Source organism: Calidris pugnax, unplaced genomic scaffold (genome assembly GCF_001431845.1).
Source record: "Calidris pugnax isolate Ruff unplaced genomic scaffold, ASM143184v1 scaffold518, whole genome shotgun sequence".
NCBI lineage: Eukaryota > Metazoa > Chordata > Aves > Charadriiformes > Scolopacidae > Calidris > Calidris pugnax.
The window spans coordinates 160023-184472 of record NW_015091362.1 but is presented as its reverse complement, the minus strand read 5'-3'; the positions used below and the strand labels follow the sequence as shown (position 1 = coordinate 184472).

Sequence of the window (24450 nt, the reverse complement as noted above, 5' to 3'; positions counted from 1 at the left end):
CTGGGAGTGGGTAGGCAGGGCTCACTTTGCAGCTGTGCCTGCCCTGCCTGAGCTCTGCTGTAGCTCAGTGATCCCAGGGTGCTGCCCAGAGCCCTCCATGTGGCCCCTTGCTGATACTGTGGCAATGCCCAGGCAGCAGCATGGCACCTGGAGCTTCCAGGCTTCTTTGAACCAAGACATGGCACAAGAGGGCGTGTGGTGGGGATGCTGGAACCAAGGGGCTGTGACAGTGCCCTGAACACCTGCGGTGTCGCTGGCAGAGGTGCAGGGAGGGTGACAAATGTCACATGCTAGGCACTGCCAACTCTGGAAGTGTTGCTCAATGGGAGGGAGGACAGCATGCAGTGCTGGAAGTACTTTCATGGTGGAGCAGAGTTGCTATGAAAGAGAGTATCTCTGCTTGGGCAGAGGTCCTGCCTACCCTGCTCTATAAGCAGATTGATCTTGTTTAATATGAAAGGTATTCTATAATTAATCTTGCTGCTCTGGAGATAGTTTTGGATCTCCTCAAACTGCCCCTTTCAAGTGTAAATCAGGCCACTAGGCTGTGAAAATTTCTCCATGGATGCAGTTGGAAAGCTGGGGGTGTGCATCAAATTTCTCACTCCCAAGTCTGTTTGGGGTCTTTCTCAGGATGCAAAGAAAAAGCGTGTGTTGGAATGCACTGTACCACTAACAATTTAGCAGGGAGCAAATGCTCTTTCCTGTGCCTAAGTAGGGCTTGGGGAGCTGTGAACACAGAAGCCTGTTTTTTCTCCTTCCCAAGCCCTAGATAGGTCTCCGAGGACCGCTGCTAGTCCAAAGCCCACTCCTCCCCAGGTGTTCCTGGCAGGAGGATGAGCCCTTGCCTCATGAGAGGTTACTGCTGGTGCCTGCTGAGCTGAAGGTGGGGACAGAGAGAGGCAGAGACAGAGAACAAGGTATCATACCTTGCAGAGGAGTGGAGTTCATCCAGTGCTGCGTGTAGCTCTGCTGTGGCAGTCACAGCTCTGGGTGCTGCACATAAGCTGGAGCATACAGCTCAGGGCTTTGTGCTTGGGAGCCAGATGGGCTGGAAAGGACGTTCTTTCCTCCCAGCAAGGGCAGCATGGAGCCCACGGCTGCTCTAAAGCAAGAGCTTTGCCTTCTGCTTGGCTCCTGCATCCTCCCTGCCCAGGGACAGATGTCACGTACCTGTGTCCAGGGCACTTGGTGTGCTGCGCACAGTTAGCAGCATCTTTGGGACAGATGCCCTGCAGCTGTTAACTCGTGCCCACCATCTGTTTAACCCTGGAATCACCTTGAACTTACCTCTCTTTTTACCCTTTGCTGTTGCAGCCTGATGAGGATTTGTTCAACCCGGACTATGTGGAGGTAGATCGAATTCTGGAGGTGGCTCACACAAAGGACCCTGACACCGGGGAGGTGAGTGGCTGCATCGCTTGCTCGCCCCGTGGAGGGAGGGGAGGAAAGAGGCTTGGCAGGACGTCTAGGCTCACAGTGTTCATCGCATGTCATCTCTGAGCACCCTGAGGCCTTCCCAGGCTTGTGCAGCCTGAGCCCTGTCCCCAGGGCCCCCTTGGCACAGGGGTGGGTGGAGGGCCACTGACCAGGCCCATGACTCAGTCTCAGTGGCAATCTGTGCCCTCGCGCTGGGGCTGGGTGGCTGTGAGGCCCCTGCTGTCTCTGAGCCTGTGTCTCCATCCTGCAGGAGGTGACTCACTACCTGGTGAAGTGGTGCTCGCTGCCCTATGAGGAGAGCACCTGGGAGCTGGAGGAGGATGTCGACCCAGGGAAAATTAAAGAGTTTGAAGCCCTCCAAATCCCTCCAGAAATCAAGCACATGGTAACGTACCCAGAGGTAACGTACCTGGCTGGCAGCTCGCTGCTGTGGACAGGCAGGGGCTATCTGTGTCTTGCCAAGGTCCAGCAGTGCTGACTTTCTTGTACCTGCTGCTGCAGTGCAAGGCCCAGATCCTCCCCTCCAGATGGGTTAGTTAGTAGGATCTGAAGGTGGGATTCAGAGGCCAAGATCTTGCTGTGAATCAGCTGTCAATGACTGTTCTGAAGTGTTGTCCTGATGTGCAGCCCCATAAGTGGGGTCTGGCCTCACTTAGTGTTAGCCTTTTGCTCTCTGTGGACCTTGCTCCTGCTCTCGCCTCCTAGGAGCGTCCGGCATCTGAGTCCTGGCAGAAATTGGAGAAGTCCCGGGAGTATAAGAACAGCAACCAGCTGCGGGAGTATCAGCTGGAGGGAATGAACTGGCTGCTCTTTAACTGGTATAACAGGTGAGGAGGGGCTGAAGCCCTGGGCTCCCAGGAGTAGTCCTGCTGAGAGTGGGGCTCTGGTGTGTGTGGTCACAGGAGCAGCGGAACTGGGGAGTAGAGCTGACAAAAAAGGGCTTGACAGAGCAGCTGCTGAGACCTTCCAGTGGTGGAGCTGGCAGACAGCTGCCAGAAAAATTGTGTTTGGTTTAGCTTTGCAACTGAGTCTTTAGGAATGTTTTTCCCTGGTAAATGAGTCTTGGAGATAGTAGGGCTTAGCTATCAGTCTAACATACACCTTGGTTTTTGGTCTTGGTCCATTCCTGTAGCAGGAATGCAGGAACATGCATGTTCTTAGCTGCAGCAGGCCATCGGATGCATCTTCACTGGCTTAGTGTGCACCCGAACGATGGTATCTCTCACACTAATTTTGAGTCCATCATCTTGCAAGACGTTGCATGGCATGGCTTACCCAGACCAGTTTGAGCCACTGTACCAATGTGCAGGGTCAGAGGTGTGGGTGGAGGTGATGTGCCTGACATCCCATCGAGGAGTTGGTGACAGGATGGTTCCTGCCCCTGAGAGCCATATTCACCTGCCCCTGTCCATCTCCGCAGGAAGAACTGCATCCTGGCTGATGAGATGGGACTGGGGAAGACAATCCAGTCAATCACCTTCCTCTCAGAAATATTCCTGATGGGCATCCATGGCCCCTTCCTCATCATTGCACCTCTCGCCCCCTTGGCACAGGGGTGGGTGGAGGGCCACTGACCAGGCCCATGACTCAGTCTCAGTGGCAATCTGTGCCCTCGCGCTGGGGCTGGGTGGCTGTGAGGCCCCTGCTGTCTCTGAGCCTGTGTCTCCATCCTGCAGGAGGTGACTCACTACCTGGTGAAGTGGTGCTCGCTGCCCTATGAGGAGAGCACCTGGGAGCTGGAGGAGGATGTCGACCCAGGGAAAATTAAAGAGTTTGAAGCCCTCCAAATCCCTCCAGAAATCAAGCACATGGTAACGTACCCAGAGGTAACGTACCTGGCTGGCAGCTCGCTGCTGTGGACAGGCAGGGGCTATCTGTGTCTTGCCAAGGTCCAGCAGTGCTGACTTTCTTGTACCTGCTGCTGCAGTGCAAGGCCCAGATCCTCCCCTCCAGATGGGTTAGTTAGTAGGATCTGAAGGTGGGATTCAGAGGCCAAGATCTTGCTGTGAATCAGCTGTCAATGACTGTTCTGAAGTGTTGTCCTGATGTGCAGCCCCATAAGTGGGGTCTGGCCTCACTTAGTGTTAGCCTTTTGCTCTCTGTGGACCTTGCTCCTGCTCTCGCCTCCTAGGAGCGTCCGGCATCTGAGTCCTGGCAGAAATTGGAGAAGTCCCGGGAGTATAAGAACAGCAACCAGCTGCGGGAGTATCAGCTGGAGGGAATGAACTGGCTGCTCTTTAACTGGTATAACAGGTGAGGAGGGGCTGAAGCCCTGGGCTCCCAGGAGTAGTCCTGCTGAGAGTGGGGCTCTGGTGTGTGTGGTCACAGGAGCAGCGGAACTGGGGAGTAGAGCTGACAAAAAAGGGCTTGACAGAGCAGCTGCTGAGACCTTCCAGTGGTGGAGCTGGCAGACAGCTGCCAGAAAAATTGTGTTTGGTTTAGCTTTGCAACTGAGTCTTTAGGAATGTTTTTCCCTGGTAAATGAGTCTTGGAGATAGTAGGGCTTAGCTATCAGTCTAACATACACCTTGGTTTTTGGTCTTGGTCCATTCCTGTAGCAGGAATGCAGGAACATGCATGTTCTTAGCTGCAGCAGGCCATCGGATGCATCTTCACTGGCTTAGTGTGCACCCGAACGATGGTATCTCTCACACTAATTTTGAGTCCATCATCTTGCAAGACGTTGCATGGCATGGCTTACCCAGACCAGTTTGAGCCACTGTACCAATGTGCAGGGTCAGAGGTGTGGGTGGAGGTGATGTGCCTGACATCCCATCGAGGAGTTGGTGACAGGATGGTTCCTGCCCCTGAGAGCCATATTCACCTGCCCCTGTCCATCTCCGCAGGAAGAACTGCATCCTGGCTGATGAGATGGGACTGGGGAAGACAATCCAGTCAATCACCTTCCTCTCAGAAATATTCCTGATGGGCATCCATGGCCCCTTCCTCATCATTGCACCTCTCTCCACCATCACCAACTGGGAGAGGGAGTTCCGTACCTGGACAGAGATGAATGCCATCGTGTACCATGGCAGCCAGATCAGCCGGCAGATGATCCAGCAGTACGAGATGGTGTACAGGGACACACAGGTGATTGACACACACAACACTCCCAGGATGTTGCCCTCTGCCCTGGCTTCCTTTACTTGGGAAGCACTGAGCTTCCCAAGAACCACTGAACTGTGGTTCATCTGGAGAGGGAGAGGTGATCTTTTAAGACCCCTTTGGTGTCATGGGCTTAGGGGGCACTGTGTATGAGTGAAGAACAGGCCCAACTCATGCAGAAAGGGGAAAATGCAGCAGAGCCCCAACTACAGTCTGTGTCCAGGCCTGTTTGTCTGCCGTGGAGCAGCGTCTGGTTTGGAGAGGTGCAGCCTGCAGCCACCAAGGGGGCTTGCAGGAACCTGCCCACTGCTTGAGAGAGATGAGTCTGGGGAAATCCCAGCTAGAAGCCATACGCTAACACTGATATGTTGACAGGATGTCTCACAGTGTCCTGCCGCCCTGCAGGAGTCAAGCGCTGCATATGGTTTATGTCTTCCTAGGGTAACCCTCTCCCTGGGATCTTCAAGTTCCAGGTGGTTATCACCACCTTTGAGATGATCCTTGCTGACTGCCCAGAGCTGAAGAAGATCCAGTGGCGCTGCGTGGTCATTGACGAGGCACACCGCCTGAAGAACAGAAACTGCAAACTCCTGGAGGGGCTGAAGCTCATGGCCCTGGTGAGCATGTCCTGCCCAGGTTCATGTGAGCGCAGGGTGGCCCAGAGGCGACCATGCCTAGCAGTCAGATGCCACTGCCAGCTGCTCAGGCCAAGTGCCAGGGCTGAGAGCTCCCTGTCAGAGCAAAAACCATCCAGGACCCCTCAGGCTGCAGTGCCAGTGATGGGGGGGGCTTTGATGCTTTGATGGATGGGGCACTGGTGCCCTGCAGCCATCACAGACTCCTTTTTGCTGAAGGGGAATATTAACCCAGAGCAGGCCAAGTCCTCCCATGCCTTCCCTTCTGTGTGTGCTCCCTGGCAGAGCACTGCCTGGCCTTGCAGCGGAGTGGTGGCTGCTGTAGCACGTGAGGCAGTAGCTGACCAGTGGTACACAGCATCCTCTGTACCCTGGGGGTGTGCCAGGGACGGAGGTGCAGGACTGTGGGTGGTGAAAAAGGCATCAATGAGCTGCTCTGAGAAAGGAATTTGGATGTCCAGCTCCTTTCCAGCCCTGGGAAAGACAGTGCTGCTTTTTGCTGTACCAAGGGCCATCAGGCCTATTGGATCTCCCAGCCCTGCCCAGCTTCCATCACACTCACCTGTAGCTGGGCCAGGCCTCTGAAAATTAATAGTCTCATGTCTCTAGTTTCCAAATGACCTTGTGTGTTGGGCAGGTCCCTGCTAGGTTGTGAGCAGCCTGAGGCAAAGCGGGATTGCTGCTGGCCCCCCCTTCATAACCATCACTCTCCTTTGTACAAGTCCTGTGGGAGCCTCCCACCTTACAATTGCTGTTCTTTCATAACTGGTGACTCCTGGGGACCTTTCCTGCATTAGTTTGGGCAGGAGGATTAGCCTGAGCAGTGAGCAAGTGCCCGAGTATCTGGCACTGGGACAGAGCGGCTAGTGTGCCCTGGGAGGTAGTACCTGGTGGTGCCTGCCCCAGAGCCCGTGGGGCCAGCACAGGGAGTGCATTCTCCTTGAGGGGACATCTGCTCCTCACACTCCCAGGTCTTGGGGGGATTGTCTGGACCCCCGTCTCCTTTTACTGCGCATGTACCTACATGATGAACCTCTAATAACAGCCGCCTTGTTCCCAGTGCGCACTTGACACAGTCATACGTGCCCCTGGAGCACCCTGCTCACAGTGGCCCTAGCAGCAGGTCCCTGATGCCCTTTGGTATCACATGGCTCTGGGCCATGTTCCCTCTCGTTCTACCTGAGCCCTGAGGAGAGAGGGACATCCTGCCCTCAGGTGCAAGGAGGCTTGGGCTCTGTCAGTGTCCATGTCCGATGCCAGCAAAGCCCTGCCTGAAGGTCTTATGCCAGGGCAGGGCTGAAGCCTGGGAGCAGTGTGGGATTCTTGGTTTGTGTCCTCAACCTGTTTTCTTTGTGTACCCAGGAGCACAAGGTGCTGCTGACAGGGACCCCCCTGCAGAACTCAGTGGAGGAGCTCTTCAGCCTCCTGAATTTCCTGGAGCCACAGCAGTTCCCCTCAGAGACAGCCTTTCTGGAGGAGTTTGGAGACCTGAAGACAGAGGAGCAGGTACCTAGAAGGGTGACTCTAGTGACTGTTCCCACAGGCTGCTGAGGCACAGGGTCACCAAGCCAGGCATGCACTCAGACATGTGCTTTATGGAAGCGAATAAGACTCCTCATGCCAGGAGAAGAAAAGTTGTGACAGAGCCCCCAGCACTGCTTTGGAGAGAGGAGACCAGCCTATGCCAAAGCAGTGGACTGCTCCCCACCTGGTTTCCTACTGCCTCTTGCATGCCTGGGCAGCACAGTTCTCCCAGCTTCCCCTATGCTCCTGTTGGTCTCAGGGACAGACCAAGCAGGAGAGTAAGTCCATGTGTCAGTCGCCTTTGTCAGGTTCCCCTGGGGAGCTGTTCCTCCAGAGTTCCTCTTGAGCATGGGTCATGGAAAGCAGTTTAGTCCCCTGCTCTGTCTCGCTGTCATTTGAATGTCTGGCTTAAGTGGCGATTGTACAAAGACATTTTGAGGGAGCAGGAACAAGCACATGGAGCAACCATCATCTCAGCTGTTCTCAAAGCTCTCAGCTCTCCTCCTGCAGCAGAGGCATTTACCTAAGCCTGCCAGCAGCAGGAGCACGTGGAGTTCCTGGCCCAGGGCTTGTTACTCATGTGCCTGCCCCAGGGAAGCCAGACCCTGAAGTTGTCCTGGCTGTCAGCAGAGCAGCTGCTTCAGGGCCATTTGTGGGGGGTTTCCAGCCTGGGGAGGCTGTAGTGTTGCAGGCCCCTCCACTGTTGTCACCGTATGCTTGCCATGCAGGGAGGGCAGTGAATCTCTGCGCTTGCTCTGGCAGGTGAAGAAGCTGCAGTCCATCCTGAAGCCCATGATGCTGCGACGGCTGAAGGATGATGTGGAGAAGAATCTGGCACCCAAGCAGGAGACCATCATTGAGGTGGAGCTGACCAATATCCAGAAGAAATACTACCGGGCCATCCTGGAGAAGAACTTCTCCTTCCTTTCCAAGGGTGCCAACCAGCACAATATGCCCAACCTCATCAACACCATGATGGAGCTGCGGAAGTGCTGCAATCACCCGTATCTCATCAATGGTGAGGGCTGTGCACAGGAGGTGTGGAGAGATGGGTATCACTGCAACATTTACTGGTCACTACCTGCAGAGCTCACCCAGTTTGGGAATGAGCTCAGGCCCTCATGCTGTCTGCTGCTGGTGTGGTTGTGCATCCAGGCTCAGCACTGGATGCAGTGGTCTGCCCTGTTGCCCTCACGGGCAGCCCAGCTCCCTGCAGATGCTCATTGCTGATAGGCACCTCAGCATCTTGTGAGGCTTGCTATGTTTGGCTGTGTTCTGGCATGGGACCATCTCCAACATCCAAGACTGGCTTGTTCTGCCAAGAGCTGGTGCAAGCCCTAAAGAAGGAGTAGAGTCACAGGAGTGGAGGGGCTTCTGGAGGTCTCTAGCCAACCTTCCTAGGCCTGATTGAGTGCATGGGTTCTGTTCCTCACATAGTGGCTTGCTGTTGCGCTGGATGGGAGGCTGGGGGCAGCTGCACTGCCAGCCTTGCCAAGAGCTCATGTCCCTTCTCACCTTCTGCAGGGGCAGAAGAGAAGATCCTGGAAGACTTCCGTAAAACACATAGCCCGGAGGCTCAAGACTTCCAGCTGCAGGCAATGATCCAGGCGGCCGGGAAGCTGGTGCTCATTGATAAGCTGCTTCCCAAGCTGATCGCTGGTGGACACAAGGTGCTCATCTTCTCCCAGATGGTGCGCTGCCTCGACATCCTGGAAGACTATCTCATTCAGAGGCGGTTAGTACAGGCTTCAGCATTCACCACAGCTCCTCCACATCACCTCCATCCTGCTCTGTAGATACAGAGTGGAAACAGCCCAGGGTGGAGATTTGGCCATTCTGTGCCCACGTACCAAAGGGTCCGAGTTACCGAGTACCAAAGGGTCTGCTGGTGAGTGCAGAGACCCCAAAGCTGGGCAGCTCTGACCTGTCCATTCTGCATTGTCCAGGGCTAGTCCTAGGAGTAACCAAATGGAAATAGGACCTTCCCTTGGTCGTGGTTCCCATGAGCCCCATATCCATGCACCATGCATGGGGTGATGGTGATTTTGCCATCATAAGAGAAACAACTTTTGGGAACAGCCACAGTGCACACTGCCTGCACGTGTGCACAGGTCCTGCCAGTAAGTCCCGGCTGCCTGTGTACCTACACACAGCCCGGGGGAAGGGGCAAGAAGATTTCTAAGCCAGTTTGGGCCCTGCTGTGACCCTGCTCTCGCCTCTTCCCCTCTCGGAGCAGGTACACCTATGAGCGCATCGATGGGCGGGTGCGTGGGAACCTGCGCCAAGCTGCCATCGACCGCTTCTGTAAGCCCGACTCAGATCGCTTCGTCTTTCTCCTGTGCACACGGGCGGGTGGGCTGGGCATCAACCTGACCGCTGCTGACACCTGCATCATCTTTGATTCAGACTGGAACCCACAGAATGATCTCCAGGTAACAGGCCAGGCCAGGAGAGGCTGCCGGGAGGTCCTGGAGCACAGCTCCCATCACAGCTGGGGAGGGAAGGGAAGCAGCCCCTGGCTGTACTGGGTGTGCTGGGAGAGCCAGCAGGAGTGCAGGCAGAGGGGACATGTCATGGGGGAGATCATGGCTCTAAAAGCACAGGTGGGCCACAGACCGAGCAACACTTTGTCCATACCTGGTGTTGGAGGGGGTGAAGTGTTGGGTGCCCCCCATCTGCAGAGCGTCCAGCCTGAGCCCCGTGTCCTTGCCTGGGGGTGCAGGGGTCTCTGATTCCTGCTCCACAGCAGCACAGGCCTGCTGCATTGGTGAGGGTGCTCTGGTGGGTGGAAGTTGACTGTGGCTCAGGTGGGTGAGTGGTGTGTGTGGCCACAAGCCACACAACCCCCATCCTGCAGGGCTCGCTGGTTTTGATGCTGTACTCTCTGCCCTCTCAGGCTCAAGCTCGCTGCCACCGGATCGGGCAGAGCAAGGCGGTGAAAGTGTATCGCCTCATCACTAGGAACTCCTATGAGCGGGAGATGTTCGACAAGGCCAGCCTGAAGCTGGGCCTGGATAAGGCTGTGCTGCAGGACATCAACCGCAAGGGCAGCACCAATGGGGTAGGTGGGGCATGGAGGGAGGCACTGCAGGAGAGCTTTCCTCCTTCCCTTGCAAGTCACTTGCAGGTTAGAGCAGAGACCTGCGCGGGCATCTAGGGAGGGAGAACCCAGTCCCACACACTCACATTGCTGCTGTGTGGCCTGGCAGGCTGTCTCTGCACTGCCATGGGGTTGGGGGACACATGCGGTACTGTGTCTGGATTCCTGACAGTGCAGTGTTTTGAAGTAACCTCTTTGCTGTGGTAGCGGGAGGTCTGGGTTGGCTTGGGGCATCTCTGCCCTCCCTCCTGGGGTAAAGGGAAGAGCCTTCTCCTGCTGTGTAGTGCCCAGGGCAGCTAACCAGGTGGGTGATGCCCCCATGTTTTGGGCAGGTTCAGCAACTCTCAAAGATGGAGGTGGAGGACCTTCTGCGGAAGGGTGCCTACGGTGCTCTCATGGACGAGGAGGATGAAGGTTCAAAGTTCTGCGAGGAAGACATTGATCAGATCCTCCAGCGCAGGACACAGACCATCACGATCCAATCTGAGGGGAAGGGCTCCACCTTTGCCAAGGTATGCTGTGCTCCATCAGGAGGGAAGGGGGACTCCCCCAGGGTGGTGGGGGACACACTGGGAACACGCAGGGCAGTAGTGGTGGGCTGATCTCCTGCCTGTCTCTTGAGACATGTCCACATGAAGGCCAAGCTCTCCTGCCTGTCCTACTGCACTGAGGAGCGAGACCTTGCTGGGGTACGGCAGCACCCTGGTCTTCTGTCTCACAGAGCACTGAGGAGGGGGCCATCGGCCTTAGCTGGTGATGTGAGGCTGCCCGGGAGGGCTCAGCCAGCTTCCACTTTCCCCCTGAAGCCAGCTCAGGCTGGTGAGAAGGCAGAGCAGGGGCTGTCCTCCAGGTTCTGGGCAGTGCCAGAATGTGCTGTCACTGAGCTGGGGATGTGGATGGATGCCGAGCTGCTCTTGCATCCCAGTTGGGGCACTGCAGGGTGGAGGATTTGCCCTTCTGATGGGCTAAAGACTTCTTCTGTGGCAGCAGGCCATGCTCAGAGCTAGATCCTCTGCCCAGGGCTATTGTGGACAGGATCAGGCCCCTCCTTGGGAAGGGTTCAAAGCCTGGGTGAGATCCAGTCCTGAGCTTGGCTGATCTTCTACTCATGGGCTGAGCTTTTTTTGGTCCAGAGGAAGGCAGGTGGAGACGTGGGCTGCCAGTGGTGTGAGAAGAAGTTGTGGTACCTTCAGCGCAGCCCATCTCCATCTCCAGCCTCACTCTTCTGCTGCTGTGAGACCTGGCACTGCAGGGATAACCCCAACGTGGTGGTAGGACCTGGCTGCTGGCCTGCCTGGTGACTGAAGCTGGGTGCTGCTGTGTCATGGGAAGCTGTGTGCTGTGGGGTTCTGACATCCCCATGGGAGAGAGCCCAAGGAGCCAGCTCTGTGCCACACTCATGGCTGGTGTCCACTGGGGGCATGAAGGGCCGAGTGTCCCTCCTTCTCTTGTGGGTGGCACACCCAGGCTCTGTTTCCAACAGGTCAGGCAGGACTGCGGAACAGAGGGGTTCAGCTCCCTTAAGCAAGCAAAGACCCCTCTGTGGTGTGTCAACTTGGCACGTAACACCCCGTGGCAGTGAGACTGTGTGCTGCAGACAGAGGTGTTGGGGATTTCTATATGGGGGAAGACACATCTGAAAGGTGGGTTGCACCCTGTTCACTCCTCTTCTTTTACTCCTAGGCCAGCTTCGTAGCATCAGGAAACAGAACTGACATTTCCTTAGATGACCCCAACTTCTGGCAAAAGTGGGCCAAGATAGCAGAGCTCGATACAGATGCCAAGAATGAAAAGGTAGGGTCCAGCTCATGGCCGTGTGCCCCACAACGGATTTGACACCATGTGGCGTGGTCTCCAGCCAGGAGCTGTGTGCTTCTGCTGGGCTCATGAAGGGATAGGTGTAAGGCATCAGGAATTTCTGCAAGGGAACACTGGCTCACGAGCGCTGACTAAAGCCCCAATTACCTAAGCCACGTTAGGCTGTGGCTGCCTGGTATGTCGGGGTGCTCCTGTGCTCCCAGCTACTCCCAAGCCTGGCTAAAGGAGCAACAGCTGGGGCTGGCAGCATGTGAGGGGAGGAGAGGATGAAGCAGCCAGTGCAATGGCGTGTCTGTGCACCCAGCAGACTGGTGTGATGTTCTGTGCATGAACTGGAGCTGTGACGGAGTTCCCCACAGCACAGGTTGGGTGCTGGCAGCCTGGGCAGCTGGGGCTGGGGCTCTGCCATGGGGCAGTACCAGGAGGGTCCTGTGCTGACCTCCAGGAGCCAGCTCTGATCTGCTGGCTCCCTGGCTGTCTCACCAAGCCCAGAGGCATTGGTTAGCTCAAGGCATGCCAGGGCCAAGCTGCTGTGTGCCCTGGCAGGTCACAAAGGGGCCCAAGTGCCAGCTCTTGCTGTGGGTGGGGATTGGGGTGAGCAGGGCTCTGCCCACACTTGGGGGAAGCTGCGTAATGATTCCCGCGACCAAACCCAAGTCCACATGAACCCTGGCAGCATAGGCAGAGGGGAGCATTTGGCCTGGCCGCTCTAGAGGAGGCCTGGCAAGCTGACATGAGTTTGTGTACTACAGCCCTTTAAGCCCTGGAGCTTGTGGTGCCAGGCAAATTCGCTTCACTGCAGCCTCCCAGCTCCCACCACTCCAGGTCTTGATGGCTAAGGAGGTGGTGTGCAGGGCCACGGCACCCGTGGGCCTGTTCAGGGAGCCTTCAACCCAGCAGCAGGTCCAGTCATCTAGAGACTTAGAAGCAAAGTGGACTTGCAATTAGTTGTGGCTGTGGGGAGCAGGTAATATCGGAGCAGGCAGGTCCCTGGAACCAGTCACGTGTCACATGGTCCTGTTTAATGTCAAGGTAATAACCATAATAACCAGGCTTCTCTGTTGTGATTTATTCATAATGTTTCATGTGTGGGTTCTAGCAGCAGCATGGCAGGATTTCGAGGAGCTGCGGAGGCATGATAGTGCTGGTCAAGAGGCTTGTGTCAGGCACACTGGCACCCTCAGATCCTAGCCTCTTGCTGGCATTGTGGATGTGAGGGCACCCCTGTAACCAGGGGCCCTCGCTGAGCAAGCACTGGGCTGGGGTGCTGCAGTGAGAGCAGTGTACTGGCTGGGCTGGAGCAGGCGGTGGGTGCTGGCTGAATGCAGCGCCTCTTTGCAGAAGAGAGGTGGACATGCCATGTGAGGGCTGCGAGGTGCCGTGCTGCTTCCCCACCTCATTTGTGCTCACAAACAAAAGCAGGTTGCAGGGAGGTTGAATATTGTGGCTGTGGCACTGGGTTTGTCAGAGCACCGCTGTGTGTGGATGCCTGGTCTGGTTTGGTCTCAGAGCTCTATCCTAGGTTAGAGCAGGCTGGGCAGGGGCTGCCAGGGGCTCAGTGCCTCAGGGCACACAGCCCTGCATGGTGTCTGCAAGTGCTCCCTTTTGCTCAGCTTCTCATCTTCTCTGAGCAGAAGGGTGTAAGCAAGGTCATCCGGGACAGCTGGGTTTGGCCCCGACAGCACAAGGGCTGTCATGAGAGGAGCTCTGGTTTGGGCAACTCCTCTGGTACTTCCCCCTGCTCTTAGTGTCAAATCCTCTCTCATGCTCCTTGTTGGATATTTTCCGTATCCACGTTCACTGGAGCATCAGGGGTTTTGAGACTGTGTGGGTCAGGCTCAATATCCAGGCATTGCTCTAGAAACAAGTCTCTAAAAGCTGAACGTTATTAGGGATGAAGGGAGCTGCCCAGGGCTTCTCCTGGCCTGATGGAGCAAATGGGGACAGGTCTGGATTGTGCCACTCCTTCCTCTGTCAGCATATGCAGCCCTGCTGTCCTGCCTTCAGGGATGGGAACAAGGAGTAAAGCCAAGTGGATCTGGCAGGCCTGTCACCATGTTTGGGTGAGGTGGCTGCAGACTGTAAATGAATGCTCCTGGAGTCTTGCCCTCACTGGCAAATTGGCTCCTTCCCAGCAGCAGCTGTGGGCAAATGTGGCAGCTGGAGCTCCGATGAGCTGGTGCTTGCCTTCTGGCCTGATAGCAGAGCGACTGGGGGTTCCCCACATGCCTTTGGGGAGCATCTCTCGGGTGCAGTATCCTTGTTCTCAGCCCCTGCCTGCTCTGCCTGTGCAAGGAGCTCTCTAGCTGAGTGCTGAGACAGAGCTGGGTGGGTTGGTGTTTCTGGTTGTTGGGAGGCAGGAGAGGACAGATGGGGTCCCATCTCCCTGCTGGCCCTGCTGAGCTCATGGTCTCAGCTGCACCCGGGGCTCTCCTCCTGCTCCTCCATCGAGTGCAGGGTACTGCAGCTACTTCAGTGCAGCCCCAGGGCCGTGCCGAAGTTCCAGCTAAAGAGGGATGTCCTGCAGCTCTGCAGAGCTCACTGCTCTGTCAGGGAGAATGGGAGAGGCTGTGTGAGTGTTTGTCCTGTGTGCTTGAAATTCAGACAGATTTAGATTACTTTGATTCATTCAACAGGGTGGGGGGAAGGAGAGGAGGCACGTACATGCTATTTAAGTTCATATTGCTCCTTTCTGCACCTTTTGGAAGCTACCTTTCCTCTTCCAGATCACCTCTCCCCGCCGACACAGAAATTGAGCAGAGTGCTGGGAGCAGACAGTGCTGGGAGGACTTACTGTGCCCTGATGGGAGGTGTTTCTGCCTTTACTTGAGCATGTTCTCCTCTCTTTCCCTCTAGGAGAGCCTGGTCATCGACAGACCCCGGGTGCGGAAGCAAACTAAACACTACAACTCCTTCGAAGAGGATGAGCTGATGGAATTCTCTGAGCTGGACAGTGACTCGGATGAGCGACCCACCCGCTCCCGGCGCTTCAACGAGAAGACACGGCGGTACCTGCGGGCTGAATGCTTCCGTGTGGAGAAGAACCTGCTCATATTTGGGTGAGTCTCACCCCCTCCCAGCCACAGCCTCCAGCTGCCCCAGCATGCACATAGGCCACTGGCTGTCCTAGCCACTTTCTGTCCATCCTGCTTGCAATATCCCCTCCTTCTAGCAGTGGCCTGCCTGGTGGGACCTGGGCTCTAAGCAAACATTTGGGATGGAAGGAGAGTTTGGGGGGCACAAGTAGGAGCTGGCAGTCGATGCTTTCAGAGTCTGTTCCTGCCTCTGCCCTGTTCAGTCCTGGGAAAATCTCTCCCCTTCTCTGCTCCCCTAATGTGGGGGCAGAACACCCCTATCCAGGGGAGCTGGCAGGGCCATCCCCTGAGCGAGCTCCTGGAGAGAGGCGCTGGCAAGGTCTCTAGTTGCCCAGGAGTGTTTACTCTGTCTGTATTCCTGCCGTTCCAGCTGGGGACGCTGGAAAGATATCCTGACCCATGGGCGGTTCAAGTGGCACCTGAATGAGAAGGACATGGAGATGATTTGTCGGGCCTTGCTGGTCTATTGCGTTAAACACTACAAGGGGGATGAGAAGATTAAGAGTTTTATCTGGGATCTCATCACACCAACGAAGGACGGCCAGAACCAGGCTCTGCAGAATCACTCAGGTATTGCGTGTTCTCTCTGCCATTGCACCTGTACCCGTCGCCGCTGTGCCAGCCTACGGGTCTGAGGCTGCAGAAGTCAGAGCAGAGCTGACTGAAACAGCCAGAAAGCAGTTGTGTTTGAGCACTGCAACTCTCTGCACAGAGAAAGTGGCTGCCATGGGTCCGCACTGACCCTCAGAGTCAGTGGCAGGGGATGGCTGGGTGGGAGAGGCTGTTTCACAGGCTCCCAGTGCCATGGCTGGTGCAGAGAGAGCCTTGTGGTGGGAGCAGAGGTACCATCTTACTCTCACGTGGGCACTGCTAAGTTTTCTCTGACCTGTGAGTTGTCAGAGAGTGGGAAGACACTGGGCAGTGAGCTCATGGGCTGCTGGTGACTGGATGAACACATATGTGTGAGGTACTTATTTCAGTCAGAGTGTAAACATGCCTGGCTGCTCCTCGGGGCATTGCAGGACACAGTGTGGATCGTTGTGCAGGGACACTCCATGAGCCTGTTGGGAGGGCCTAACAGTCACAGCTGAGACACCAGATGCAGCTGCGCTGGGGAAGCTGGCAGTGCAGTCTGTGCAGCCATCTCACCCCGGGTCACCAGCTTGTGTCCCTCTCATCATGATTCTTGTCCCAGACGTACTGGTCCCTGTTCTGATGGGCAGAAATGCAAAGTTGGTTTGTCCTGAGGCCTCTGCAATGCAGAATCCTACCCAGGTGCTGCCTTCTCTCACTCCATCCAGAAGGACCCTTTATCTCAGGTTTGGCTGTGCCCTCCCTGCTCACTGGACTCACACGCTTGTTTTCCAGTGTGTGTGAGGTCCACATATCACACCACATGTCCAAGTTGTAATTGCATCTGCATTCTGGTGGGTAGAGGTTTCCGGTGTATCCTCAGCTTCAGAGAGGGCCCTTTCAGAGCCTTCCTCAGCCCTGCACTCCTGCTGTCCCTGGCTCTGCCCAGACACTGAGGCACTGCAGGTTTGCCACCCTGCCTGCAGCGCAGTATCTGCTGCTCTCTGTGGGTGTCCCCTGGGGTGGGAGCAGCACAGCAAATGGAGCCCACTGTGCAAACAGCACTGTGCAGCCACAGTGGCTTTTGTCTTTAATCACGTGAAGACAGAGTCAGTATTGGCTCCTTGGATCCACTGGTGGGTTGTGGCCTGAGACACATGGTCACTGCCCATTCTATGTCAGAGGACTCTGCGCTGACCCAGCAGCACAATGCCTGCGTCCTGTGGCTTTTGGAAAAGGTGAGTTGGGCTGGGGGAGGCCACAGCGCTCCCTCGGGGTGGTCAGAGCCCCACGGCTGTGTGCTGCTTGTTGTGCACTTGTGATCTGTGGCACAAGGTGAGTAGTGAAGAGGCTGGGACTCTCCATCCTGCTTTTGGCATCAGAGAGGTCAGCTGAAACCCGGGCCTCATGTTTCAAGGTGGTGGAGCACAGGGAAGGCTGTTCTGAAGTGCTGCTGTTGCTGAGCCCCAAGACTGTGCTCCTTACTATTAAGAGCTTTTACTCTTAAGAGCTCTTACGTGGTGCTTACAACTCGACAACACCATTTCCTTCTGTGAGGAAATGTCTGACTGGCTTTACAGCGTGAGGTCCAAGCACATGGCCTTCAGTGGCTTCCTAAGTTACTGCAGTCACCTCTAACAATGTCAGTGCTGCCTCCTGCCCTTGCCACACAGCCCTGCCCAGAGCGGCACTGGGACTGGACTCGAGACCTGTGGAGGGCAAAGCCAAGAGTAAAAAACAAATTGACTTATATGAATGGGCTTGATTTAAATAATGCCAAGTAACAACCAAGACACAGTTTCATTGGAGGCTCAGGAACGCTTTAGTGCAAAAGCAGTACTAAAATTGGATATTTAGCAGAGGGAAACAACCAGAAGCTTCTCCATCAGCTCTTCAGAGTGGCTTTTCCCACCTCTGAAACCTCCATGTAGTCTTGCAGAGGGACAACGAAACCATCAAGCCTCACCACAGGAGATGGAGGAGAGCAGAACCCTCCAGTGCAGAGAAGCCATGTGGTGGCTGCTGCTGTGGCTCACCAAGGAGCCTGAGCTACCAGTCCTGTTTGCAGAAAGCTGACTGGGCAAGACATGCTCTGGGCCTCCCTGAGGCACTGAAAGCAGCAGCAACCTCCAGCCCTTGCCAGGGCACCCTGAGGCTGTTCCTTCTCAGTTCTGTAGCCACGTGACTACGAGGGGTGAGCACAGCGTGTGGGCAGCCCCACTCATCGCTCTGCACTGATCCAGCCCTGTCCTGCATTTCATCCTGGAAGAGGCCAAGCTGCTGAGGAAGCAGCGTTAGCCCAGAGTTCGTTGGGCTGATTCAGTGCCAGGGATAGAAGCCCTGGTGCCCACTGCAGCCTTCGGCAGCCACCTGGGCTGGAGCTGCAAACTTTATGCAGGTGTTGAGGACATGGCAATGCTCTCTCTTCCCTGGTGTTGTGAGACCAGACAAATAGGATGGGACTGCAGAGGCACTTCTTTCCCCTCCGCACACATAGGCATGAGAGGACGTCTGCAGAACCCTGTTTCAGAAGCGGATGCCCAGGGAAGCAGCTCATCCCTCTCAAAAGACTCTGAACAATAATGACCTTACCAGGAGTTTTTTCCACGTTCTGCTGTGAACTCATATCTTATTTCAAGGTTGAAAATGTGTTCAATTTTCAGCTCCAGCCACTGGATCTCATTTTATCTTTGTCAGCCAGATGCTTTCCTTTTCCTTTTGCTATCTTTGCCAAGTGTAAATGTCCCCTGCAGTGATCCAGTTCCCACGCAGCCCTCCTCCTGATGCATGGAATAGGAAACAACCCTTACAAATCAGATTATCAGAATTGTCTTCTGGTCTTTTGATCATTTGGACCCTCTTATTTGAACTCGTGTCCCAAATAACTAAGTTGTCCCCATAGGATGAACTTCAGAGCTGGCTGTAGCATCTAGGTAAGGCTCTAAGAGGTGTGCCGAGGGCCAAGGTCCCTTCCATGCTTCTATGTGATATTTTTATACATCAAGGGGCCATGTTATGCTTTGGGCTCAGCATTGCATTGAGAACTCACAGCAATTTGGTTTCTGTGGTGATCCCCAACTTTTTCTTGTAGACGGAGCCTCCCATGCTTTGTGTTTACTCCGTGCGTTTCCATCCTGGCTCTCTGAACTGCAGCCAGGAGCTTTACTTGGCCTCCTGCAGCTCCCTGGCTCTGCCGCCCTCCTGGGCACTGCAGCACGGGAGCAGCCTCGCAGCCGTTCCCAGCTTGGCCCACGGTGCCCATGGTGCTCACTGGCTGCCACTTGCTGTTACAGGCTTGTCAGCACCAGTGCCCAGAGGCAGGAAGGGGAAGAAGACAAAGAACCAGATGCTGCTTCCCGAGATAAAGAACGCAGACTGGCTTGCCACCTGCAACCCCGAGGTCGTCCTGCATGATGACAGCTACAAGAAGCACCTCAAACAGCACTGCAACAAGTGAGTGCGGGAGCCCGTAGGCTGAGGGCCTTTAGCATGGGGAAGGTGGGAGGGAGCTGCAAAGGGCTCACAGCCCACGCAGGATCACTGTGCTCTGGCTGCTGGACCTCTCTCAGAGAGGAGCTGTGTCCTGGGCAGCAAACCTTGGCCATGGGGCCCTAGCAGATTGCAGGGCTGGGCACTGTGGCATGATACCACATGGCCCATTCTGCTTTGAAAAAGTGGTTTTTCCCATATGGGGAAACACGGTGTTGAGCATGTTTCCCTGACCTTGCTGACCCTCGGAGCATCCCCCTGCAAATGTTCTGGCGAGGGTCATTGGGCCAGGTCCTAGGCTGGCATCTGAGCACCTGTGTGCTAGTGTGTGTTCTTCTCTGCTGCCCCGGGACAGGGTTCTGCTGCGGGTGCGAATGCTCTACTACCTGAAGGCTGAAGTGCTGGGGGAGGCTGCGGACAAAGCCTTCGAGGGGACCCCTGCCAGGTAGGGACCTCACAGTGAACCCCTGTGATGCTTCTCGGGGAGGTGGCACTGCAGCACTGCCACAGCCACCCAGCGCAGCCATGCCTGGGCTCACCATGGCTCCAGGCGAGTCAAATCCCCAGGTCTTGCTCAGGCAAAACTTCATCCTTAGATGGCAGCTCTTCCTCCGCCACCGTGGCAGCCCTATTGAGGCAGCTCTGAGGCTGCGATGCCATCCTGGGCATAATGAGGACACTCAAGGACACCCTGCAGCCTGCAGGAGAATGTCTCCCTGCGCTGCCTGACAAATTGGCCTTTAATCCAAAATGGGAGTCCAAAGAGACAGTGCCCAGTTCCCAAGGCCAGACCTCAGAGCAGAGCATGCCCCATTGCTGTGGCCTGCAGTCCCTTCCCTGTGCTGAGGATGAGGGGGCTGACAGGCTCTGCTGATACCACTGAGCCTGCAGCCTGCCAGCTCCTGACCTGCCTGCAGTGACTCAGCTCTCAGTACTTCAGAGAGAAGTGTGATAATGCTGGGCTTAATTTCCTCAAGCAAAGGCTGCTGCCTTCCCCAGCACAGCTCCATCAGCATGAGTCTGTGCAGAGGGGACGTTGCAGCCCACCCCACCGGATGAGCTCTTCTTTTGGGGATGGTAGGTTTGAAGTGGTTTCCCCCAAGAGATGCTGTTCAGGTCAGACAGGATCTCCAGTCATAAAATCCTAGCATGGTTTGGGTTGGAAGGGACCTTAAAGATCATGGAGTTCCAGCCCCCCTGCCATGGGTATGGACACCTCCCAGCAGACCAGTTTGCTCAAAGCCTTATCCAGCCTGGTCATGAACACTTCCAGTTCGTTTGGTGTTGCTTGGGTTGGAGGGGAGAGGGGCTCCCCCCAGAGGCAGGAAGGGGAAGAAGACAAAGAACCAGATGCTGCTTCCCGAGATAAAGAACGCAGACTGGCTTGCCACCTGCAACCCCGAGGTCGTCCTGCATGATGACAGCTACAAGAAGCACCTCAAACAGCACTGCAACAAGTGAGTGCGGGAGCCCGTAGGCTGAGGGCCTTTAGCATGGGGAAGGTGGGAGGGAGCTGCAAAGGGCTCACAGCCCACGCAGGATCACTGTGCTCTGGCTGCTGGACCTCTCTCAGAGAGGAGCTGTGTCCTGGGCAGCAAACCTTGGCCATGGGGCCCTAGCAGATTGCAGGGCTGGGCACTGTGGCATGATACCACATGGCCCATTCTGCTTTGAAAAAGTGGTTTTTCCCATATGGGGAAACACGGTGTTGAGCATGTTTCCCTGACCTTGCTGACCCTCGGAGCATCCCCCTGCAAATGTTCTGGCGAGGGTCATTGGGCCAGGTCCTAGGCTGGCATCTGAGCACCTGTGTGCTAGTGTGTGTTCTTCTCTGCTGCCCCGGGACAGGGTTCTGCTGCGGGTGCGAATGCTCTACTACCTGAAGGCTGAAGTGCTGGGGGAGGCTGCGGACAAAGCCTTCGAGGGGACCCCTGCCAGGTAGGGACCTCACAGTGAACCCCTGTGATGCTTCTCGGGGAGGTGGCACTGCAGCACTGCCACAGCCACCCAGCGCAGCCATGTCTGGGCTCACCATGGCTCCAGGCGAGTCAAATCCCCAGGTCTTGCTCAGGCAAAACTTCATCCTTAGATGGCAGCTCTTCCTCCGCCACCGTGGCAGCCCTATTGAGGCAGCTCTGAGGCTGCGATGCCATCCTGGGCATAATGAGGACACTCAAGGACACCCTGCAGCCTGCAGGAGAATGTCTCCCTGCGCTGCCTGACAAATTGGCCTTTAATCCAAAATGGGAGTCCAAAGAGACAGTGCCCAGTTCCCAAGGCCAGACCTCAGAGCAGAGCATGCCCCATTGCTGTGGCCTGCAGTCCCTTCCCTGTGCTGAGGATGAGGGGGCTGACAGGCTCTGCTGATACCACTGAGCCTGCAGCCTGCCAGCTCCTGACCTGCCTGCAGTGACTCAGCTCTCAGTACTTCAGAGAGAAGTGTGATAATGCTGGGCTTAATTTCCTCAAGCAAAGGCTGCTGCCTTCCCCAGCACAGCTCCATCAGCATGAGTCTGTGCAGAGGGGACGTTGCAGCCCACCCCACCGGATGAGCTCTTCTTTTGGGGATGGTAGGTTTGAAGTGGTTTCCCCCAAGAGATGCTGTTCAGGTCAGACAGGATCTCCAGTCATAAAATCCTAGCATGGTTTGGGTTGGAAGGGACCTTAAAGATCATGGAGTTCCAGCCCCCCTGCCATGGGTATGGACACCTCCCAGCAGACCAGTTTGCTCAAAGCCTTATCCAGCCTGGTCATGAACACTTCCAGTTCGTTTGGTGTTGCTTGGGTTGGAGGGGAGAGGGGCTCCCCACCTCTGAAGAAAGAGGATGAAGAATGCAGTGGGTCACAGTGGAGCCAAGGCTTCAGCTCTCTGACACCAGGGAAACATGCGTGTCCCCCACAGCGGGGCCCCAGGCCAGCCTTGCATTCATTAGCTGTCCCCAAGCCAGTGCATGATGGCTCCTGTCTCCCCCTGCCCAGCAGTGCCCAGTGTGCTCCACTGTCCAGTGAGGCTGGGAGAGGGGCATGCATACCTTGTCTGCCACAGGGAGCTGGATGTGCTGCTGCCGGACATTGACTACGTGGAGATCCCAGTGGACTGGTGGAATGCTGAAGCTGATAAATCCCTCCTCATCGGTGTCTTCAAGCATGGTGAGTACCCAGCTTATCTGGTGGGTGCCGCTGCGTGAGAGGGACCCAGGTGGAGCACCTGGCCAGATCTCCGGTGCCTGGAGGTGACATTCTGTCAGTGTGAGGAGCAGAGTGGTGGCCATGCACTGTAGCCACACGGGGCAGCTCTCCCCAGGCACTTGCCGCTGCGGCGCTGTTGGCTCATTTGGGTGGTGGGGCAGGCACACTGCAGTGCCTAGGGTGGCCTTGCCCAGTCTCATAGCAGACTCCTCTGGCTTGCTAGGAGCAGCTTGCAATTGCCACATGAGGGTGAGGAAGAAGGCACAGAGCTTCTCCCGGTATTCCCAGCCTGGTCATGAAATCCCCCAGTGGCTTCCAGGAGCCATGGGGCTGTTTGCTCCCAACTGCAACTTGCTGCGGGTGCTGTGCACAGCTCTCCAGGCACTGCACCTCCTCCCAGGCAGGGCTGCCTGGTGGGATGGAAAGGCTGATCTTTCTTTTTGCCTGATGCACAGGGGCTGCAGAGAAAATAGCAGCTTTTGGGAGTGTGTTCTGAATTTCTGGGGGTGACAATTGCACTCACAGCAGCACAGACAGAGAGAGAGCTGGGTGGGCAGCTGTGTCCCACAGAGTGGGAGTTTTGCCTGAACCAGGCTCAGCCTTGGCTTTGTGCTGTTTTTCTCCTTTTTCATGACCCGTGGTGGTTGGCAGGTTACGAGAGGTACAACGCCATGCGGGCGGACCCAGCGCTGTGCTTTCTGGAGAAGGTGGGCATGCCAGACGAGAAGCTGCTCTCTGCTGAGCAGGGCATCAGCGATGGGGCCCAGGATGCTGCCGAAAGGTGGGCAAGGGATGGAGCCAAGCTCTGAGGGGCTGTCTGGCTCACTCTTGGGGGCCATGTTAGCAGTGGGGCAGTGCTGTGGGGTGAGCTGTGTGCAGGGAGGAGGAAGGATGCAGATTGTGTGTCTAAGCACAGCTGGCTTCCCAGTATGAGACGGAGGGATGGCAAGAGCACCAGTTCTCTGCTCCCTCCTGCCAACAACCGGCACAGCCAAGAGGGCTGTGATGCTGCTGGCAGGGACTAATTCACTCTTTTACCCAGGGGCAGCATGGAAAAGGAAGAGAGCAGTGGAGGAAAGCTAGAAGGGCCGCCAAAGCAGGAGGTGAGTGAGATTCACGGTGATTGATACACATCTGCTGCTGCCAGGCTGCCCTCCTGCCCTGGGCTGCAGGCTTGGCTCTGTCAGCTCTGCTACAGAGCACCAGGGAGCCAGCACTGCCAGTGACCCAGCTCTGTGCTGGCTTTGTTGTGCCGTGCATGGACTCTGCCCCATGCTGTCTGTGTCGTCTCTGCTCACGGGAGCACAGCTTCTGCTCTTGCCTCTCTGTGTCTCCTGTGGACCTGGGTAGGATTTGCCTTGTGGGGACCTGGGGCAATTGAGGGCTGGTGACGGCCAGGGGTGCTGGCTCTTGCACTCTGCTTCAGAAGCCATGTGGGAGTTGGGGGCGTCCCGAAAGAAATGGCCCCAGGGGAGAGGAAGAGCAGGGAACAAGGCAGCACAGGAGAGTGCAGGGTTCATTTGAGAGGCAGAGACTGTTGCAGTGCTACTGTCCTGGCCTGTGTTGCTGTGGTGGACCTCCCCTCCAGGCCCAAAATGGACAGCACTGCCCCTCTGAGCTGTCACCTCTCCTGGCTGTGCTGCTCTGATCCCATGTGCTGAGGGCAGCCACTGACTGCAGCCCAAGGGCACAGGACATGCAACCCTGCCTGTCCTGCCACCCTGTACCCTGCCCCGGCTGGGTGGGCTGTGGGTATGGGGAGCTCTCTGTGGAGCTGGAGAGCCCTCTCTGATGGTTTCCTTCTGCAGGACATCGTGGCTGCTGGGGTGGGCGAAGCCAGTGAGAAGCGGGATGAGCCAGCGGCAGGTGAGGGTGTATCTCCCGCAGCATGGCGTGTGGTTTCATAGGGGCTGGCACAGCACAGCTGGAGCCAGAGCACTGAGGCGGGCACTACTGGGTCTGGGGGTACATGCTGCTGGGTTGGGGGGACAAACTCTGGGCTGGGGGGATGCATTGCTGTTAGGGGATGAGGAAGCTTCGCCTGGGCAGGCTCCCGTCAGGGGCCCTCCTGTGCAGTCACGTATTACCCAGGGATGGGCGCTGTGGCATGCCAGTCAGGGTCCCAAGAAAGTATATTTCCAGCCAAAGCCAGCCAGGGGTGACTAGAAGCCATCGGCCTGACCGTGTCCATGCAGTTGCCTGCATTAGATGAGTATGCAGGGTCTCTGCAGCAGGCAGTGCTGGCAGATGCCCTGGGCTGGCTGATCCTGCTGCTGAGCAGGGAGCTACAGTCCTCTCCCATGCATGGCCTGGCCCAGAGCTGTCATTCCGACCCCAATCTCTGCCTCTGGGCTCTCTCTGAAGGAAGCTCAGACATGGTGAGGCTGTGAGCCAGCAGCTTTTGGGGTGCAGAAGTCCAGGGATGGTCTCCCCAGCGTGATCATGACTGTGATCCCTGGTCTCCCCTGTGGGAGGGAGAAGG

At 56.3% G+C, this 24450-nt stretch overlaps 1 protein-coding gene across 1 annotated transcript in view; it reads left to right on the top strand.

The window, feature by feature from the left end:
* CHD6 (chromodomain helicase DNA binding protein 6) overlaps positions 1–24450 on the top strand; it is an 82275-nt gene that overhangs the window by 39396 nt on the left and 18429 nt on the right. The window contains exons 9-28 of the mRNA XM_014961168.1: positions 1318–1404; positions 1691–1825; positions 2146–2267; positions 4287–4530; positions 4986–5162; positions 6543–6686; positions 7467–7722; positions 8229–8439; positions 8941–9136; positions 9601–9765; positions 10137–10316; positions 11488–11598; positions 14479–14681; positions 15088–15287; positions 18584–18743; positions 19135–19224; positions 21826–21929; positions 22620–22749; positions 23011–23071; positions 23777–23834. Of these exons, the coding sequence (XP_014816654.1) occupies positions 1318–1404; positions 1691–1825; positions 2146–2267; positions 4287–4530; positions 4986–5162; positions 6543–6686; positions 7467–7722; positions 8229–8439; positions 8941–9136; positions 9601–9765; positions 10137–10316; positions 11488–11598; positions 14479–14681; positions 15088–15287; positions 18584–18743; positions 19135–19224; positions 21826–21929; positions 22620–22749; positions 23011–23071; positions 23777–23834 (3034 nt within the window). The remainder of the gene's footprint in view (positions 1–1317; positions 1405–1690; positions 1826–2145; positions 2268–4286; positions 4531–4985; positions 5163–6542; positions 6687–7466; positions 7723–8228; positions 8440–8940; positions 9137–9600; positions 9766–10136; positions 10317–11487; positions 11599–14478; positions 14682–15087; positions 15288–18583; positions 18744–19134; positions 19225–21825; positions 21930–22619; positions 22750–23010; positions 23072–23776; positions 23835–24450) is intronic.